We start from the raw sequence: 21,971 nt of genomic DNA, 5'->3' as shown, positions 1-21,971 counted from the left end.
CCACGTAATTATATTTATTAAGATTATCATTATATTTTCATATATATATTAATGTTTTTTATAATATTTACAAATTCAATTATTCAAAACTTAATTATTATGTAATGTTTATTTTATTTTGTAAAACGATATCAAATAAATAAATACTTGTTAATAAAATAGATGGTTAAAATCAATTTTTTAAAAAATATCTATCTCTTCCTTGTTATTAATACAATAGGTTGTAGTAATCTTTAAAAGTGCTGAATATGATAAAAAGCCTACTATCACAGTAGGAATAGGGGTATAAATTAAAATTTCATTCGCATATATTTGTAGAATCATGCATGGCAAAAAATTTGCCGAAAGAATCATTTTAGCTTGTTTAGTGTTGTAAACTAGAGTAATTTCGAAATTTTTTGGGCATGATCCCAGCCACTTTTTTCAAAATTTATTTTGCCCAAACCTGGTTCAAATTTTTTATAATATTATTGAAAAATAATAAATTAAGCCCATTTTCATATTAAATTTAAAACTTAGTGCTAATCTCAAATAAACTATAATTATCGTTTTATTTTAATAAAAGAAGCGAAAACACTATTTTATTTTTTTCCCTCAAAATTTAGCCGGCCTGACTTTCAGATCTTTGCTATCTTTTTAAAATTTAGATACCGGATACGTATTCATATATATTTTCATTATTAAAGATATTTTCGTATTTTAATGGAATCACTTTTATTTCCTTTTTGTGCACTTATTTTTTTTTTCCCTAAAATTTTGCATTATCCGCGAAGTTCAACGAATTATTTATAAAGGTTTTTTTAAAATTTAATAGTAACTAGTATTTACAAATAACTCAAGAAATATTAATACTATATTTACTTCTTTGATTGAATATCACAATTGTAAAATGTATTTAAAAATAAGAAAAGTTTAAATAAAATAATAATATGGGATATCTACTATTAATTTTCACATCATATTTTGTAATAAATAAAATATAAAAACATAATTAAACTATAGCTGAATATTCAAATTAGACGCATAACATAAAAATTTAGAAATAAATCTTTATTAAAATTTAGGCATCGGGTCACAAGTTGGTCCTTAGATCCAAAAATATAGTTCGGAGGTCTCTAGCGTATAATCTAATTTGGAATGGTTTGCATTTTATTTTGTAGATATCAATTGAGAAGTAGTACAATACACATTTAGTAATAAAGTAATCTCATTTATATTTGAAGAATAAACTCAGAGGTTTAATGGTTATATGATATCTATTATAAATTCTGCTATAAAAGAATACCAATGAGTGACATTATGATAAAATGCCAATTCCTAAATCTTATTTTTTTATTAATTGATGAATTAGTGGACAACTTAGAAGAGGATTGTCTATCAAACGAATATAAAACATTGGATAAATTTCCTGAAATAAAATCTTTAATTCATTAGCAACACGGGGAAATCCAATTTTAGCTTCTCGGGTCGAAGGCGTTTTTAAAATAGCCAATCCAGTTTTAACTTTTTAATTATTATAAAATAAGTACTTTTATTAAATTTTAAAAAATGTCCATAATATTAAAATAAAGGTAAAAAAATCTTATAAACAATTTAAAACAAATATTAAAAAACGTAAAAGAGGTAGGAGGGGGGAGGGGCAAAAAGAGGTTCTCATAAAGATCGCAGGAAACTAAGATAGTTGCTGAGGAACATGGCGATTTCAGCTGATTGTAACTTTAAATTTGAGAAGTTATTTTTCATCCCTAAATTTTAAGATAGCCTAGGGTCCCATTGGCGGAAATAACTATTGGGATAGTTAAAATCTGAAAAATCGTGGTAGTTTCTATTATTTGATCTTTCAGCTGTAATAATCGAATAACTATTTGGGTAGGAGGAAAATTGAGAAACAACTTTTATACAAACATTTTGAAAAACAATGATTAATAAAAAATTAAAATTTTTTTTAAAAAAATAACATAATATAATATATATCTATAAATCATATTTTATATTTTTTGAACATTATATTCTTAATTATACAAAATAAAAATATTAAATCAATGATTTCCATATTGTTAATTATTAAGCATTTCAATTCTATAATTATAATATACTAATATATCCATTTATCTAGACATTGAAATAATTTTTTTATAATTAATTAATATAAAAATAACATTATAAATGACATTTTAGTATAAACCAGAAGTGAGAGAAATTTTTTTTTAAAATTAAACGTGAATTTTTTTTATAAAATAAAATCCTTCATCAGTATACTATTTAATAATATGAGATTTATATATTTAAATTAAATATCTTTGAATGATCGCCGGTACCATAATTTGCTAACTGCTAAGGGAAAATTAATTCTTGACTCCCATAAGAAGATCTAATAATTCATAAAGTAAAAAAAATATATTTTAATATACATGGTTTTATAATTATCATAGGGTTATAAGCCTAACTCCACAGATTAATGTTAAGACCCTAATTTACTATATATAATATATTTAAAATTAGGGAATGTAAAAAAAATTTGGAATAAGCTTTATTTATACTGATCCCCAGATAACATTTTTTTCCCATACCTTTAAAAATTAAAAATAATATCAAATGATTATCAATTGGCTTTTAAAAAGTTGTTTCACAGTACATCTTAAGTTTAAATTTTTCTTAAGGTTAATCACGATAATTGAATAGCATGTGACTTAAAGTTAAATCGTTGATTCAAAGTAAGTTTTAAAAAAAAGAAGAAAGAATAATTAAATATAGACGGTAAATTTTAATACTTATGTATTGACGAAATCGGTTATACATATCCTGAATATGATTTTGATAATAGGTTAAATCAATATTCGCGACGTAAGACTGAAAGAATTCGTATAGATATATGGCTAAATTTTGTAACTGATTTTTTTAAAAAAAATGATTGATTAAAATAAATTCATCGAGATATTATTTTATCTTGATAATGGGAAATAAAAGATAAACTAAGAATTACTGATTGTTAAATGGGCACTCAAGCATTTAAAAAAAATGAGATAAAATCTATACGCTTGGCCTCAACAAGACCAATTTTTCGGAATAAAAACTTTGCTAAATTATCTCGGAATTGGGCAAAGTTTAGTGATTTAGCAACACAACCATTAGAATAGGTTTATTTAGACATATAAAATTAAGCATTATTTTTTTTTTATAAGCATCAAGTTAACAATTTAATGAATTTATTCATAAATCGCATAATTCGGCTGACTCTACAGACGCGTGCCAAAGAAAATCCGCTAAGCACTGAGGCCCGATTTTAATTGATTTCTTCCTTTAAAGTTGAGCTTTATTTTAAAATAAAAAAAATCAAAATCTGATGTGATAGCTCGGCTAAATATAGAGAAAATACCGAATCTTAACAGTCATGAAAAAAAGTTATCGATATCGAATTATTTTAAATTTTATAAAAAATCAAGGAATGAAAAGTTAAAAAAAAAGAAAATAAAACATTACATTTATAAGGTATTTTTCGACCACAATTTTCAAGGTTTCTAGATACGGAGCAGATGCGACTGCAACCTCTTTAGAATATTTTAAAATCGTTTCAGCTGTCTTTTCCGCGTGGGAGTAAATGATTGGGTAATACTTTTCGTAATATTCGGAAATCGTTTTCAAAGTTTTTTGTACGTGAGGGGAAGCAGCTTTATAATAGTGATCGGTATATTTTGAGGTGACTTTGCTCACTTTCTTAACATATTTTTGAATCTCCGGATCCCAATATTTGAAGTAATAAATTTTACCTATTTCGAATTTTCTATTTTTAATTTGGGCGAAAAAAAAAATATAGAATCAAATTGAGGTTAATAAAATAATCTGTTAATCTTAATATGAAATCCTTTTTAAAAAAATCGGTGTCCATTCAGGCCATTATAAGTACTTTATTATAATATATTATAAAGTCGATTTATAATAAATACTTGTGTAATATTTCGATCACATTTAACTCTTATTTACTTATACTCTCTAGCTTTTTTTAAAAGTTACATTGTATCCTTTTCAAAATCTGCCGAAAAAGTGGAATATGGGAATAAAGTGAATTAATTAGAAAAAATGTATTATTTCAATAAAACTTACTTTTTCGCATTTTTGATTCCCATATCAATATAATTGTCCAATCTATCTACTTGATGGCGATAACCATATTCATCGATTTTACGATTCAATTTTAGTACTAAAATATATTATTTTTTTCATAAAAGCAAAAAAATTTACATTTTCATTCTATACAAATTTTTTTTTTTTAAAAACTAAATAAAATGATATCATTTTTATATTATTATATAGAACTTAATGAAGGGTATCACCCCTTTAATAAAAAATAGATAGCTAACAAGATATTGAATTACGAAATTAAAGATTCTCAATATATCACTCGTATTTTATTTTGTCTTCGACAATTCAGTAACATATGATACAAAATTATATTGATTTGAAATTTCGGATAGATAACCTATGGAATTCTCTGGATCGGATCTATTGACGTCATAGTATAAAATGGAAAGACCGATCAGGATGGACAAGATGGAGATAAGTATAAACATTTTCCAGAACCCAAAGCTTTTTTTCTTGGTAATCGACTATTTGAGAGAAGGAGAAAAAAAATATAAATATATTATTGAGTTGTTTCAATTTATTTTGTTGTTGGAAATTATAATTATAAAACTGTATATGGCTAGCCTAAGCTAATTTTGGCTCATTAAGGCACTATATAACCTGTATGCCTTTCAATTGATAATCCTTTTTTTTAAATGAATAAATATCATATTTAAATATTTATTTGTAAATGGGGAAATGGAAGTCATTACCAAAACTAATAACAATGCCTTAAAGGATCATAAGTAACACAAGATAAATGTTAATGATTTATTTGTTAACGCTCCATTTTAAGAGGAGTAGCTCCCGCTACTGAATTTATAAAAGGAACGTGCTTTTTGCAAGGAGATAAAAGTTCACAAAACAAAATCAATTTTTTTAAAAAAAATCTATATATTTTAAGTCAAAGAAAATTTATAATAATTTATCTCCTTTATCTCAGTAGTAAATTTTCTAAATTTGAACCTAGCAGGCAGCCACATCTCTTGTCTAAAACCTGTTTAGCATTACTAAACTTGTATTCAAAAGGAGCAATAGGGGTAAGAGGGGTATTGTATTTAATAATAATGTTTTCAAATGCGTTATAACCAACATATTTATTGTTAAATTGTTTAAAAATTTTTTGTCTAATATATTATCTTCTTGATAATCAATTTGATTGAATCCAAAAAAATCTTCTAAATCATTGAAGGGTATTTTCGGCGTAATTGTTTGCATTTTTGTGTTAGAAAATTTGTTTTCTAATAAAATTAATTTATTTTTTAATTCTCTTATTTTAAATGTAGTAGAATGGATAACTGTAGCAATGATATTACCATCATAAACTGGTGAAAATCAAAAGTTATTTAAAAATATATAATTTATTTTTCAAAAGTTATAAATATTTATCAATGCTGCGTATAGGAGACTATATAAGAAATTGGCAAAACCCCAAATGTGCAAAATCTTTTTTACTTTTGAAGTGAATCTAGATATAGTTGGCTAAAAAAAACCTCAGGTTTTTGCCAAAGGCTCCATAAGCCGAAATATATCCATTTCAAATAACGATTATATAAATATTTTGCTATATTCTCAAATAAATTTAAATTCCTGATAGTTTCAGCGTATAAGTCTTATGTTAACACTAATATAAATGGATTCATAATGTGAATTCCAATGATAATTGGACATATCAAATATCTCTGCTATTTCTAATTATAATATCAATCATATTTATTGTTTATTCATAAAACCTGACACTTTTGAAATGAGCTTTGGTATATAATTTTAACCCTTATATGTTTTTAAAGCTTTCTCCGCATCAAATGTTACCATTAAATTTGGAGACACAAAGTGAATGTTGTGGTAGAAGATCATAATGTATCTGATCTGTTGATCGGTATATAATCGATATCCACAAATTGAAAATCTTCATCCATTTTCAAAACTTTTATGCTCAACATTTCATCTCTTTTTTAAAAAAATATAGTAAGATGGAAATTTTATTTCATTTCAATAAATTCTGTATTTATTAACATAATGATCTTGTCTACCAATGGTTTTCATGTTTTATAATTTAAATTTAAAAAATTGAGAACAAAAAAAAATATAAAAACTTGGTAGTTCAACATTTGATATATGTATTCATAAATTTAAATGATATATCTTTTTTTTATTGTATTTAACAAATACATCAATTAGATATTTTTTAACCATTTATACACAAAAATAAAGGAGCGACAACCGCTCCATCTCAAATAGGAGCTAACTCACCCGCTTCTGTGATTGGAAAATAGCCGCGCTCCTCGATTTACCCAAATTGCATTCAAGCACGTTTAGAATGTCTAGTCTATGAATTTCAGACAATTTAACCGTCAACTTAAAATTATTATGGAGGAAAATTTAAGGAATAATTAATTATAATTTTATTAAGTTCATGATCAAAATTTTTCTAAAAATCACAAGAGTTCGCCATTCTACACATGCTTTAAAAAAACAAGCATAATAACAAATGATTTAAAGTAAAAAAAAAACTCAAAAAGTTATTTTTACTCGACAAAGCTTGATAGAATCCTTATAACCCGAATTTTTATTGGGGGAAAATTTATCGTTCTTGTTGAGAACTTTCACCGTTTTAATCATCGCATTAGTGTCCAAATGTTTGTAGGCCTTGACACGGGACCAGTTTTCGTTTAGGTATCGCAGAAATAGGCTAAATATCGTGGAATAAAAATACGTTATTTGTTGATAAACATTGTTATGAATACAAATAATAAAAAAACCGTATTCGATACATGAATAGTTAATCGCTTCGTTAGCTTTAGTTCGACTTTATGTAACATTTAAAGTTAATAATTAAAATGGCCTACACGAGTCATGATAGCTAAATATTTTCGCGAATCCTCCTTAGCCCACATTTGGAGGTAATCATCCTTTTCGTCCAATCTTATCAGCAGACAAATCATTCAAAATTGGAATTATATGATCATTATTAGGTGCTATATTCATGGATACTTTAAAATCAGCAATATCCTAACAGTCCCAATGCGTCAAGCGGGTAACACACCAACGAAGAAATAATGAGTGAATTTAAAGATATGTTACAGAATGACCAGGAGGAAAATCCAAGGAGTAAGAATCCATATTTAGCGTTCAATATTTTGATATATTTAGTAGTTTATTAGATATTTATGTTGCACTTTATTTCTATATAGTTTGTATTTATATAATTTATGGAAAATTAACGCTTTAATAATGATGGAGGTGTTAATATATTTAAATTATTATATATAAATAGAAATTTTAATCATCATTTTCATTTATATATCATTTGCAATAATTACTGCCACTGGAAGATGTTGCATTTCTCCCTTTACTCGATTGCCAATGATTGCACTGCCTTACCTGCTGTAAATTTCTATATGCTTTAAGGAATAACGTAGGAGGGGTTGGTGAATATGAGGGTATTGATCAAAGTAGAGTAGACCCGGTAAATAACCGTTGTAAGTGTAACATTAATATATGTGCTAATTTTAAAAATAACCATGTACAGCACCAGTAAATGACCATCATATAATTCCAACCAGGGCCGTAGCCAAGAATTTCTAGCAGGGAAGGTAACTGTTTACTTAGGAGGGGGCAAAATTTTTATGCAATAAAACAAATAGTTAGGCACTCATAGAAATTTTTCGCTATTTATATTAAAAATTTGTAAAAGACATATTTTATTTTTAAATTTTAACATTAATGAATAAAAAGTTAAATTCTGTGTTATTTTTTCCCCATAAGCTATTAATACTAAATTTTGTTTACGTCGATCTCTCATCTATTCTCTATTAGTCGATAGAACTCTCTTTAGTGTAAAGAATGTGGCCTCACAAAAAGCCGTTGATACATGATGATGGCTGCTGAGTTACATTTATACAATTATTAAAATACAAGAAGATATTTTTTTATACATAATATTTAACATATTTTCAAAATTAAACTGCTGTAGCCATTAATCCTTTTGTTATTTTCATTTCATGATGTAATGTTTCCATATTTAAGTTTGGTAATGATTCTAATAGGGTCATTTTATCCTATATAAAATAATTAGGGTCAAGGGGGATAATGTGTTAAAACATGATAGAAGATTATAATCATCTTGTGTAAATCGATCTAAAAAACGAACTAAAAAGTAATCAATATTTCATTTATAATGAAATCCAATTGAAGTCCCTTTCACAATCAAGTTGAAATTTGAAGCTATAAGACCAGAGGCTTAGATTGCAGCATGAGTGGAAACCTCGAAGTTAAGAGTTTTATTAGAAAGGTAAAATAATACTTCATCAATAATCCCAAGTGGTTGTAGTTAGTGATGCAAGATCGCTCCAATTTGACTCGATTTTTAAAAACGGCTAATTCAGTTCCCTTAAAATATTTTGCGAGCCTGTAGATTTTGATAGATGACACAAAGGTTTTGGAAACTATTAACGAAATCTTGAAGTGTGGGCTACATTTTTCTGGCTAAAATATTGAGTTAGCCGTTTTTTAAAAATCGGCTTAAAAGGAGCAATTTTGCATCACTAGTTGTAGCAATGGATATAGGGCACTTTTTATTAATTTTTTTGAAGAAGGGTTTGTACTCATCCATTTCAAGACGTAACGTTTGCACCGTCATATACCTACCTTAATATTCAATGAATTAATAAATTCATTAAGTTGCTTTGCTTTAAAATACAATTAGGGGAGACCGGGGTTATATTGTCCATAAAAAATTGAAGTGTTATAAAAAAATAGACAAAGCAATTTTTCTAAAATGTTTAAACGTAATTTTATTCTTTACATATATCTCTACGGTATAAATTAAATTTAAGAAAAAAATCATTTAATTTTTAATTAATAAGAAATTTAAAAAAAATGAAAATTTAAAAAAAATGAAAATTTAAATTTTATGAAAAACACCCGGGGTAGCTATTATCCTTTCACGTTACGTGTCATAGCGCTTCTTTATTTTTAGATTTTTAAAAAAAATTTATATAAAAGTGTTGATTCTAAGTAAATAAAAAAAATAAATTGTCAAATATGTTAAATTTAATCACATACTTGTTGTCACTTAAATCTGTCATATAATTACAAAAAATAAGTCAATCATCTTCATATTGTCACTAGTGGTCCTAGACAAACTAGTGGCTTCTAATGTTTTTATAAATTTAGTTGGATTATTTTTTATTCAAAATAATCCCTGCTTAAATATGGCTAATACGCACCCCGCCAAAACGTGCACCAGGTCTAAACAATTAATTAAAATATAATTTTAAGATATTAAATTACCATAAATGGTGTCAATATTTTTATATATGATAAAATATATATTTCTTTATTATTTAGAATTAATATTAAGTCCAAACAACGTTTGTAAAAAAAGTTATTATGAAAATGTAAAATTTTAAAAAGTTACTTTGGGTGAAATTTATTTTTCATGAGCAATTTTGTCCGAAACATTTTTGGATGTACTTAAGCACCTTATTAATATTACATATTTGGCTTAAACTTTAATAATTTTTAAATTATTCGAGAAGGAAATACTTACCCCGGGAACACACTATCTACGGTCTCCCCTAGTAATAGTTTCAGATGAAGGACATTGTAAATTAATAATTCCTATTAAATTTTCTTGGATTACAAAAAAAATTTACCGAACAAGCTCAGGTAACTTGTTTATTAATCTAAAAATTAAATAAATAATATTTTAATAAAAATTTTGTTGTATTTTCATCTAGATTTAATTGTTGATGGCGAATTAAAATCTAATAACTAAAAAAAAAATTTAATTTGGGGAAAGATATTGGGGGGGGGGCTGCACCAGCGTAGCTTCGGCCCTGATTCCAACGTTGGATAATTTGCTTGCAAAGTACCCAACATTGGACTTTGATGTTGCCTACCTCGAACTGGGGATTCAGAAGGAGTCACAATAATATTTAACCATCGCGACATGTACTCTTTTATACTAGGATGCCGTTTGAATAGTCCATAGCAACTAAGATTTTTCAAAAATTTATAGATTTCAATAATGACAAACGTATATGCATCATCACCAGTGACAAGGACAATAATGATCATCTGCAAATTAGAAATGCATAAAAGTCGAATGGAGCAGAAAAAAAAAATTAAAATGAATAAAAAACAATTTTTTTTACTTATATTTTACTAAATCTACCAATTTATCAACAAAAAATTTTAGTTATGTAAAATTTTAAAAGAAAAAAAAAATATTTCATATCTTTCTTTTATTTATATTTCACAAATACAAACAATATTTTATTCAATTAAAATGTATTGAATATTGTAATTTTAGGTTTATCAGTTAGTAGATAAAATGAAAGGAGACCTGACATATTTATTTGTTATTTAAAAAAATGATTTGCTTCTTTCATAAATTCATAAGACCTCATGTTTATAGTAAGTAACCACAAAAATAGTGCGACATCGTATCGCTTACACAAGTTGCCTGTTGCTAAAAGATAATTCTTAAACGGATCAAGATATAGATAGTAAAAATGTATGTAGATACAGATACATTTTTATAGAAGTAACATTTTTATAGTAAAAACTCTGCAAATACCAATGTTAAATTATACAGTTGTGCTACCGTTTAGACATGAATTACATATAGTTTAACCATTATCGTTGTCACTATAATCGAAGCCTAAGTGAAGTAATTTTTTTACATAAATTACATTTTTAGCTGCTCAAAAAATTGACATTGTTCAGGGCTGAGTTTATTATATATTTTTTATTCAGTCAAGAAATTAAATATTCTAAAAATTCAACAAAAATAAAAATATCAAATGATTAATATAAGCAATTACTTGGATTGTTGAAGGAATTTAGGGTGCAAAGTTTCCCATGTTGCCATACAATTTTTATCCAGAGTAAAACACGTGATCATATACTCAGCAAGCTTGATACATTTAAGAAAAAGATTTAATATTTAAAGAATAAATTAGTTTAAAAATTTCTCTTTTTATAGTTAAAAACATTAGCATCATAATAAATAATTAACATATTATCCTTATGCTCTGTTAAATAAATACTTAATAATTTTACTTCATTTCTCAGGAATATTGTTTGTCCCTTATCGTCGTACGCGACACGTTGAGCGTTATTCTCGGTTAATCTGGATAAAGAACAGGTCAAATAAGATTTCATTTCTCGTTTCGTAGATTGATTCATCGCGATTTCCTGAAAAAAAAAATTTTGGTTTTTGTTTTAAAAAAGCTATATATAAAATGATGTATTTTTTTTGTGTTTAAAATCTTTATTTTCAAATTCAATAATGTTTTTCTAGAGCTAAAGTCCTAATGATCCGGTTGACTGTTACTGGAACAAACAAAAAATTATTTAGGTGGCTAAAATCTTTGGTCTTTATATTTTCTGTTCTCATGATGGAGTTGACAAAAATAACATCTACACAGGCATAATCCCAAGCGAGGAGTAAACCTTGGTTTCAGGTGACTAGGGTCATCTCATCCGGCCTGGTTCAAGGCCGAGGCAAGAGGGTTCCAGCATATTAGATTAATAAAAATATTTTTAAAAAACCTTTTAAATAATATCACTGTCATAGTTAGGGTAATATAGAGTGATTATGACCCAATTGGCATTACAACAGCTGATATAAATTTATATTCGTCTATTTATATCACATGGCCTGTCAGATTTTTAATAATTAGAAATAAATGGTGATACGCGTTGACTCCTTACCCCTATACCATGGGCTAATACTTTCGCTGGGTTTACAATACCAATAAAATATTATTGACATAATCATCATAATTTTAAAAGAGTGGTATAAGTTGGATGATTGTCCTTGTTCATTTTAATATGAAAAAAACAGAGTGAGCATTATTAAAGTTTTGATCATTTAAAAAATAATTTGAATATATTTTGGTAGATAAAAAAAATTTTGTTATCACAGATACTATACTTATATAATAAATGTACATAAAGAGATAGAGATAATATGTAATCATTTTTAAAGTAATCGGTAAATTCATAAACAAAAATATACCACCACTTACTAAATTAGACATTTTAAGGCAATACTTCTTTTTAGTATTACTCACAAAATAATGTTGAAAAAAAGAAACTAGCATATTTTTAAATACTAATTTTGAAAATAATTTAATGTTAAAATAAAATTAAAAAATTTCTATGAAATTAAGTTTTTTTTTTTTCAATAAAAAATAATTATGAAGTAAAAGGGAAATTATTTCTTTAATTAAAGTAGGTTGCGATACTTTTGAAATAATGTAAATAGTAAATAAAATTAGTTATAGAGAGAATGTAAATTACTTTTTAAAAGTAACTCGGAGCAACATTAATAACATTTCAAGACAATTTATTACTGTAAAGAAAAATATTTGGTTAATTTTAAAAAAAAAACATAAGATTGCATAATATTTTTTTTTCAATCGTTATTTAAATGCTTATAGGTGGCACAGAGGTTTGGATATCTATTGGTTAAATTTCAAGGCTTATGTAATATATTTTCTGGCTAAAATAATGACTTAGGCTAGAATCAAATCACGTCATAGTTTGGACTAGGGCTTAATTTTTTTTAAAGAATCGGGTTCGGGCCGGGCCTTGAAATTTTTTTAAAATATATCTAAATTTATCAATTTTATATTAAATTTTTTATGTAAAATAAAAATATTTGATTTTATTTATAGAAACTATGTCTTTTATTTTCAGTAATTATAAAATTTAATTTATATATTTAAATAAATTCGGGCCGGGTCGGGCCGGTAAATTTTATTTAAAAAAATCTCGGGCCGGGCCGGGTTTGAAAAATTAGTGGACATTTATTAGCGTAATGAGGTTTACGCATATGATTTTGTTATTAATAATCGGCTACCAACCGTTTAACGGAAAACAATCAGATGAAGACTATTGGCAAGATATTTTTGTATACCGGTTTATTCAACAAGCAGAGAACAACTTCCGAGTGCCAACGAATTTAGATACAATATAATAAAATTTAAATGTTCATATTAAATAAAACGTAAAGATATATTTTTAAGAACGATTAATTCAAAATTGACCTGGGGTTCGATTTATAGGCTAGAATAAGATATAATATAAACACTTAAAAAACATAAAATAAACAAAATATTTAATAACTTTAATTTTCGGATATAAGGCTAAAAAACGACGTCTATACTCTTCTTTGAGATGAGATGGAGCCAGGAATACAGAATCGAATATGTCAAAAAATTGTTTGTAATTAATGCTGCCATATAATTTTGTGAGATTTATTTGTGGCTGGCTAAAAAAAAAATTTTTTCAAATCATTTTTAAGAATAATTAATTTACTAAATTGCCTTTAAAAATTCATTTCATTTTCTAAACTTTTATACATTACATATCAATGATGTACATATTTATTATGGCGATTCATTCATTAGCTGCATTTAAAAGTGTCCATATCTAGGAGTCAAATGTAGCGCCATTTTGTGGTTTACACTTCGATTAAATGATATTAAATGTGCTTTCGTATAATGATAAATAAAGGCAATTGGTCGAAGTGTACACCATAAATGGTGCTACAACTGACTACTTGTGGACATTTTTAATTAATAAATCATCAATCTATTGGTATATTATATACATCATTGGCCCTAATATAGAATAACGTAATTTTATAGACACAGAGTCCATTTTTAGTTTAATATGAATAGATAGTGAAAAATAAAATTGTTCTAATTCAAATTATTTGAAATTCCCGGTTAGGAATACAAAAGTACATCAAAATTTTATATACATACATCACCGCATATTAGCACTAACTGTGAATGCAGTGTTAAAAGCATGAATGACCTGGAGCAAGAATAAAAGTCTAGGTGAGGTTTCCTTGGACCCCGATTTAGATGCTATATCTTAGAATTAATTTGCAGCTTTCATATTTAAATATATATTAAATAAACTTTAATAAAATAACTTTAACTGTTATTTTAATGCTTTCACCAAGAGGGTCAAAAAAGTGACAAATTATTTTTAAATGTCACAATATGATATAAGAATATACAAAAATAAAATTGATGATGTAGAATGTTTATCTAGGTCTCAAATATTAATATAGTATAATTTTTAATTAATAAAAATTATGTATAAAAAAGTGTTATTTATGCTTTGTTAAACTAGTATAGAAAAAGTTACATGGATGGTTAGGGGAGGTCTATGCAGATCCCCAAGCCCCAAAAAAACCTTATAAGCACCCAAAAAACCTTATAAGCCCCAAAAAACCTTATAACTCATGAACTACAGAACCAAATCAAAATTAATTTTGAACATATATACTCTAAAAATATACAAAGTTCTAGACAAAAATAAAGAAATAATTTCATGTAATATTGTTTTTAAATGACTGAGTTGCATAACCCGTTATGAAAGATAAATAAAATAGATCATGGAATAAATTTAAAAAAATGACTACTATAAATGAAGATTAATAAATTTGTAATTTTTTTTTCTCTTTAGCTTTCGCCTTTTCAGGTGGTAAGCTCCTTCAACATCTCTCTCCACTTTATGTTATTCATACAATCTCTTTTATCTAATATATACTTCTTCATATTGCTCTAAATTTATCGCCCCATTGAAGTTTTGGCCTTTCTCTTTTACGTTTGCCCATCACTTCCAAACTCTCAACCTTATTTCCTATGTAGTTCATAGGCCTTCTCATTGTGTGCACATACCACCTAAGTCTGTTTACCATACCTTTACCATTAACTTAGTCTTAATGGGCACTACCTTTAAACTACTTAGTATTCTTGTACTGTACACTTTATCCTTTCTTGTTACCCCAGGAATCATCCTCAGCATTCTCATCTCCATAGTTTGTAGATTTCTCTCGTCTGATTCTTTGGTTAGCCATGTTTCCGAACTATATAGAATAGTTGGTTGTACTATGAAACTGTAAATTTTTCCCTTTAATTTGTGTGGGATTCTTTTGTCAAATAGCACTCCAGATAAAGATCTCCACTTTAACCACCCTTGATTAATTTTACTCTTTATCTCTTATTCTATCATGCCGTTTGTTTGTATAGTGGAGCTAAAATATTTGCAGCTTTTAATTGCCTGTTATGTTCTACCTCCCCCCCCTCTTGTCCCGTATAACTTATTTCTTTAAGTTTTTCTCCACTTGTTTCTTTTGTTTTTCCCATCGTCCTTTTTTTTTATATTGATATTATACCTTATTTTTATATTGTATTTGAAACTGGTTCTGACCAGTTTCAAGAATGATTGTATCGCGATATTATATAACAACATTTATTTTTTTTTCTTTGTTTGATAAATTATAAAAGGTTGCAAAAATACCTTTATTGGGGATTCTTTTTTTAAAATTATTTTAGGGAATATTTTTTGTGTTAAATAAAATTCTTAGAGTTTTATTCTTTGGTAAATTGTGATATTTTAACAATAAATTAAATTACTAACATTACCCGATGATGACTAAGTTAAAACTCAACGTCAACCTACTAGAAAATCCCGGTCCCTCGAATTCTGCCGATCCCTCTCCCTATCCGCCGGTAGAACAGCCAGCGGTCGTGGCCACGAACATATCCTTGCCGATATCTGCCATTCATTTATATCAATACTCTGTTTCATCTCCTCCTATCACCATATACTCCGTCTTTTCTCTATTTACTTTTAGTCCATGTTTTTCTAGAATATTTATCCAACTCACTAATCATTCTTTCATTTCATTCTTGGATTCGGCAAGTATCACAATATCATCTGCAAATATCTATTCCACGGGACTGTTTGAGGTATAGACTGTGCTAATTGATGAACTCCTTCGGCTATTGTGAAGCCTGCTGAAGTACCTGTTGTGCTACGGACCATTGTTGTATGACCCATATTACATATCCTGTATTATTCTTATATATTTTTCGGGAACCTTTTTGTGGCGTAGCACCCACCAGATAAGTTTTCTTGGGATTCTATCAAAGGCCTTTTCTAGATCGAGAAAGACCATGTGTAGCTTTTTGTTCTTTTCCCTGTATTTTTCACTCATTTGCCTAATTGTGTGGATAGCATCAGTTGTTGATCTTCCAGGCATAAAGCCAAACTGAGTCTCTCTTATTTCGATTATGTCTCTTAATCTTTTTTCTATTATTTTATCGTATAGTTTTAGACAGTGTGACATTAGTTTTACCTGTAATTTTGACAATTGTGTGGATCCCCTTTATTTTTGAAGATAGGAACTAGATAGCTCTGCCTCCATTTTGGGGCAACCTCTTCATTTCCAAGTATTTTATTGTACAAATTTGTGAGGAGATGTATTCCACCATCTCCTAATGCTTTAAGGCTTTCTATTGGAATATCGTTTGGACCCCTAGCTTTGTTGTTTTTCATATGTTTGAGGCATGTGATTATTTTTTGTTAGTGTTCGTCAAGATGTAGTATGCGGGGATTAAAGTTGAGAAGCTCCTGAAATTATTCTTTCTATCTATTCATTATTTCTTTTTCCTTTATTATCAATTTCCCATCTTTATTCTTGATTACTTTCGGAGCTCCATTTATATCCCTAGAATTCTTTTCTCGCTGTTTGGCTAATCTGTATATTTTATTTTACCCTTGGATTTTTTGTATCTAGTCTTGTCATCTGGGTTTTTGGATTTGTACCATATTTTATAAAGGGCTTTTTCCTCCTGTATAATGGTTTTTACCTCTTCATTCCATTTCCATAGTTCTTTGTATGATTTGTTACCTCCCCTTGTCAACTAGTGTCTATTAATCTGGATGAAAGGTCTGTCCACATTTTTTCACTGACTTGTGAGGAATCTATTGTTTCAATGTTTGCATTGATTGCAAAGGCATCTTTCATTGTTTTTAATTTGCCCCATTTGATGCATGGTTCCAATTTTATCTTGTTTTGAGTGGATTTATTTGAGATGTGTAAATCCATGACTAGTAGATAGTGTTGCGCGGCGATATCTTCTCCTGGGATGACTTTGCAGTCTATTACAACTTTTAATCTTCTGCGAGAGATTAGCATGTAATCTATCTGTGCTTTCCTTGTACCACTTATATGTTATTAATTTCCTATAGTAGGTGTTGGTTAAGGCAAGGTCAAAGCCTTGCACAAATTTCAGTACATGCTCTCCTTCATCATTCTTTCTCCATATCCAAACCACCATGATGCCTTTTGTAGCTATCTCTTGCTTTCCCCACATGCACATTTAAGTCACCACCAATTATGACTAGGTCATCCTTAGGGATTTCCATTACAGCTTCATCAAGGATAGCTCTAAAGTCATCTTTCTCTTCTTCCTTGCAATGCATTTGAGGAGCACATACTGAAAGGATGTGTAGTATTGATTGACCAATGCAGAATTTTATCTTCATTAGTCTATCAGAGATTCTGTTGACTTCTACTACTGAGGAAGTTAGATCTTGACTGAGGATGATGCCGACACCATTCCCCTTGCTAACAATTCCATTGTACAATTTACACCCATCTCCAATCATCAAAGTCTTCTGTCCTTTCCATTTTGTCTCTTGTATGCACGCTATATCAACTTTTCTCTTGTTCAACATTGATGCCAACTCTCTTGTCTTACCTTTAAACATCCCAATTTTCAAACTTGCTAATCTTGTCTTCTTTGCTTTGACCTTTATTTTACTTTACACAGGATGGAGGTCTACACCTTGTGTGGCTTGAAGAGAACACCTAGCTTTCATATTCATATTTGTTTCCTTCATTTTGTTTATTGGACAGGTATCCTTAGCACCCAACTATCCAGGTCTGTTGGTGACTGGGGTGTCATCTCTAAGCTCCCAAATTCATCTTACCATATGTCTTTACACATCCTTACCAGATTTGAACGCGTCCTTCTTCATCCTTCTGTTTCTAAGCATACATCTAACCCATTAGGCCACCCCGGCGATTGTAATTATAAATTTATAAGCCAATAAATTTATAAAAATTTTTGCAACAATGTTATAATAAATTCAATAACATTGGCCCTGATAGTCCCTTTCTAACATGTTTATCTTTAAAGGATCTGCAATCTGACTAATAGAATATGGGTTTACTCAGATTACCCAAATTTAATTTGAGCACATTTAAATTAAAAAAATTTCATAAGATTAAATGTATATTTTAAGAAATAAATATCACCTCTAATAATAGTAGATTTTTTTTTAAATATATATTTTTTTTAAAAATTGTGTAATTACTTTAATATATCTTCACCATATTTGATTATGTATTTTACCAAATTAGGACAATTTATAAATGGAAGCATCATTTCAATCCACACTAATATATAATAGCCAAGATAATATATTTTTTTAAATTAATAAACCTTGAAAAGCTGGTAATAAATGACTAGCATCTATTTGACATATAGTCCAAAATATTGAGAGACATATTTGGGGTTTGTTTTGATTTGCTTTAATTAGTCCAATAATCTTTAAAGCATGTTTGAACATAAATATAATCAGTCTGATAATATACTTTTAATTTATTATTCATTATAATTTCTGGTCTATAAAATATTATAGCTTGGACTAATAGTTTATAACCATGCATTACATTTTCTATATAAAAAAAAATTAAAACATAGTTGTAAATTATATTATTTATAAATACTTCATTTGTATAAAATATATTAACTAACCTTTATTTGACTCGTTAATTATCATGGAATAAAAAGTATTCAAAAACAATTCCAAGTCTTCATGTTTACAGTTTTGAGCAATGTTAGATAACTTTTGTTTGCATGGAAATTCTGAATAAGGAAATCCTAATGAAAACTAGCTTGGACAAAAATATCAATATATTATATACCATCTGGAAACTCTGAATAAGTTATTGAAGTAATTTGAGGAACTTCCAATTTCTTAGATAAATATGATGCAATATCTTTTAACCAAATTATTGGATTATTAGGAAAAATATCTGTTACATTTTCATAAACTTGAGTTAATTCTGTGCAACTAATCTTAAGTAGTTTATTAATTTTTTATTAAGGATTATTATTTTTTAAACTTTTGTTAAGGCTTCCCTTAAAGTTTTAGGAAATGCCTGAGGTGTGGAAAATGTTTTTTTGCTATCTATTTTAGAGGCCTTTTTTATACTGGGCTCTTTTTCTTTCTCAAGCAATCCCATTTTTTTGGCATTGTCAATTTTATTTTGTTTGTCATTGAATCCTTCATACATAGTTTTGTTTGTTTCAATAGATTCTTTAAAATTATGAATACATATAAATAATTAATGATTTCATACTATCAGTAATAATTTTTTTCTTATCTATGTCTTTACCGTATCCATTCGCTACAACTGACTTAGATTTATTTTTCTTGCCTGCAACTTCCCAATTATCCATAGAGTATTTTACCTAAACGTGTTACTCGTTTAATATAAAATGAACGAATGAATATAAAAAAAATTTCATCCTGAATAATTATAATTAGGAAAAAGGATAATGAAAGATTATATATTCATAAAAAGCATCTATTAATACTTGGGTATAATTGTTATATATTATTTTCAATTTTATATCAAAATGGTAAAATTACACTAAATAATTTGTACCTCGCAGTATTCACTATATTATACTTGTTTTCACCATAATATATTTTTTTTAAATCAATTATAAATATAATATACATATTTTTTCATATTACAAAAATTTATTATTTATAAGTTTAATTTCCAAAAAATATCTCTTCACCCATCCATATGAATAAATTTTCTGATTATGATTATCTCGCTCCAGATGAATATTCTGAGGAAGAATCTTCAATAAGGTATAGTCTAGCGTTAAAAATCTCCATGTTTATTTTATTATACAGTTCTAACGATGAATTACCGGATATTGATATTTATTTACATAATAAATATGGTACACGTCATTTTAAAAAGTCAAATGAAAGCTTAGACGAAATTAGTGCTAAGGACTTTGAGGAGACTTTAAATGATGAGCTCGAAATTATGTGCCGCGATTACGAATCAAATTTAATTAAGACTAATGTTAAAGGTTTATTGATAAATTATTATATTTTATATCCTTATCTGCTAGATAATAATGACAATACAGAAGAATCAATACCTCCAGATCCATTTTATGACCCAAATAGCGATGACGAAAATCAAAAATGGGTTGATGATCTTAGAAAATCTTATCGATATAAATCAAAAACAGGAAAAGAAACACCTTTATCAAACTCAGATGCTGTTTTAAATTGTCCTTGTTGTATGAGTTTATTATGCTTGGATTGTCAACGGTTAGTATCATATCATTTATATAATTATTATTTAAAATATTGAACTTTAAGGCACCAAATGTATAAAACTCAATATCGAGCAATGTTTGTTCTGAATTGTGAAATAGATGAATCAAAGAATATTTACTACCCTGTCAAATTATCTTCCCAAAACAATAAAGATATTAAACGATTAAGAAAGAATGTCGAAGAAGCTACCAATATTTCTACTGCTATAAATGCTGATGTTACTTCTATTGACCAAGATGTTTATAAATGTGTCTTATGCAGTATATGTAAAACAGAAGTAGGTGTTTATGATCTTGATGAAATATATCATTTTCATAATGTATTATCTAGTTATTCATAAAATAATATATTTAATATTTTAAATCTAATAAAGTATATATTTTTTAAAAATTGTTTGTCTAAATTTGTTAAAATAGAAATAATGTTGAAACCAGGCTTGAATATCAAATCCTGATCTTTAAAAAATAGCATCACACTTCTGGTTCAGGATTGTCAGAATTTCTAACAACCTGTAACTAATTTCCATAAAATCTCTCCTAATAAATTTCCAAAATCCAATCTCCCACATTGAGAAAATCCATAGTTGAGTATTTCACTGTTTATAAACACCTCTGATGGACACAAAATTTGTCAAAAAAAAGACATTTCTCCATTTCAGAAATCACTATCTGAAGCTAATATTCTAATGCAACACAAATTTTATGAATCCTTTTCTTAACACATCTCGTAGCAGCATCATTAAGATTTTTTGCATAAGTTGTCTAGCCCATTATTTAAATGTTTGTCCATCCTGATTAAAAATTTTATATTATTCCTAGCATTGCCCATTAAAATTATACAAAAAATCTGACTTGACTCATTATAATCTTAATAAAATTCAAGTTTGGCCTGTTAAAAATTTACAAAAAAACCAACATGTCTTCTCCAAGGGTGAGCCTTTTTTCAGAGAAAACCCTGACCAGAGGTGATTAAAGAAAACCCTGAGATGATAAGTTGTTATGTGTTAAATGGCCCAATTATGATTTTACCCTAAATAATATTATGTAAGCCTGGAGATTTTGCTCATAGATGGCAGAAAGGTTTGGACCTCTATTCGAGGTTTATATAATATTATTGTCTAAAATCTTAATCTGGCCAATTTTAAAAATCAAGCATTTAATAACACTAGCTGGTTGGTTAAAATGATTGCTTAATCCTTTTTTGGTAAAATGAATCTAACCAATCTAACCCTGCCATGTTTTTAACACATATGTTGATTTAAAAATTTTGGAAGATCTTAACTTTTTCAGGCATATTAGTATAGATTGGAAACCATTACAAAATTGAAACCATTCAAAGTATCAAAATTTATTATATTTTAATTATTTTAATTTGTTACAAAATTTATGTTATATATGTATATATGTTTAAATTTGGCCTTTCCTGATCCACAAATATTTCACTGATTCGATATTTTCCAATAGTATGATAAAACGACCCTATATTTATATTGATTTATATTTAAAGCAATGCTATAAAAAGATCAATATTTTCAATTAAAAAAAAGACCAACTGAACCCTCACAAATGATTAAAGCATATTTAGGT

At 27.4% G+C, this 21,971-nt stretch overlaps 2 protein-coding genes across 4 annotated transcripts; one reads left to right on the top strand and one right to left on the bottom strand.

Annotated features, from left to right (window-relative positions):
- Positions 1–2,101: 2,101 nt before the first annotated feature.
- On the bottom strand, positions 2,102–19,822 carry LOC135927770 (transmembrane protein 214-like). Of its 3 annotated transcripts, none has more exons than XM_065463944.1 (17): positions 19,685–19,822; positions 19,376–19,487; positions 19,139–19,332; positions 18,938–19,091; positions 18,768–18,893; positions 18,605–18,687; positions 18,453–18,558; positions 18,325–18,406; positions 13,264–13,408; positions 11,191–11,325; positions 10,953–11,044; positions 6,652–6,811; positions 4,478–4,604; positions 4,102–4,198; positions 3,481–3,781; positions 2,772–2,889; positions 2,102–2,371 (listed from the first exon to the last, which is right to left on the bottom strand). In XM_065463944.1, exons 2-17 carry the CDS (start codon positions 19,473–19,475, stop codon positions 2,346–2,348), a joined length of 2,046 nt encoding a protein of 681 aa, XP_065320016.1. In that variant the 5' UTR covers positions 19,476–19,487; positions 19,685–19,822; the 3' UTR covers positions 2,102–2,345. The 3 variants fall into 3 exon arrangements, 2 of the variants coding, with proteins under 2 accessions (XP_065320016.1, XP_065320015.1); XM_065463943.1 differs by having other exon boundaries at positions 19,376–19,499; positions 19,685–19,805; XR_010572177.1 differs by lacking the exon at positions 2,102–2,371 and adding an exon at positions 3,195–3,311 and having other exon boundaries at positions 2,777–2,889; positions 19,376–19,499; positions 19,685–19,805.
- On the top strand, positions 19,644–20,725 carry LOC135927771 (E2F-associated phosphoprotein-like). Its single transcript, XM_065463945.1, has 4 exons — positions 19,644–19,899; positions 19,945–20,129; positions 20,172–20,376; positions 20,428–20,725. The coding sequence occupies exons 1-4, from the start codon at positions 19,832–19,834 to the stop codon at positions 20,723–20,725; spliced, it is 756 nt and encodes a 251-aa protein (XP_065320017.1). The 5' UTR covers positions 19,644–19,831.
- Positions 20,726–21,971: the final 1,246 nt, after the last annotated feature.

Source organism: Gordionus sp. m RMFG-2023, chromosome 4 (assembly GCF_954871325.1).
Source record: "Gordionus sp. m RMFG-2023 chromosome 4, tfGorSpeb1-WG-v2, whole genome shotgun sequence".
NCBI lineage: Eukaryota > Metazoa > Nematomorpha > Gordioida > Chordodea > Parachordodidae > Gordionus > Gordionus sp. m RMFG-2023.
This window is presented reverse-complemented; position numbering and strand designations above follow the sequence as displayed.

What these genes read in the sequence shown, in the direction of transcription:
- LOC135927770 (XM_065463944.1), bottom strand. Translation starts at nt 19,475, where the DNA reads ATGGATAATTGGGAAGTTGCAGGCAAGAAAAATAAATCTAAGTCAGTT. An exon ending in TTATTCAGAGTTTCCAGATG is followed by an intron (nt 18,894 to 18,937) that starts GTATATAATATA and finishes AGTTTTCATTAG; the next exon opens with GATTTCCTTATTCAGAATTT. An exon ending in GGAATCAAAAATGCGAAAAA is followed by an intron (nt 3,782 to 4,101) that starts GTAAGTTTTATT and finishes AATTAAAAATAG; the next exon opens with AAAATTCGAAATAGGTAAAA.
- LOC135927771 (XM_065463945.1), top strand. Translation starts at nt 19,832, where the DNA reads ATGAATAAATTTTCTGATTATGATTATCTCGCTCCAGATGAATATTCT. An exon ending in GAGGAAGAATCTTCAATAAG is followed by an intron (nt 19,900 to 19,944) that starts GTATAGTCTAGC and finishes TTTATTATACAG; the next exon opens with TTCTAACGATGAATTACCGG. An exon ending in TTATGCTTGGATTGTCAACG is followed by an intron (nt 20,377 to 20,427) that starts GTTAGTATCATA and finishes TTGAACTTTAAG; the next exon opens with GCACCAAATGTATAAAACTC.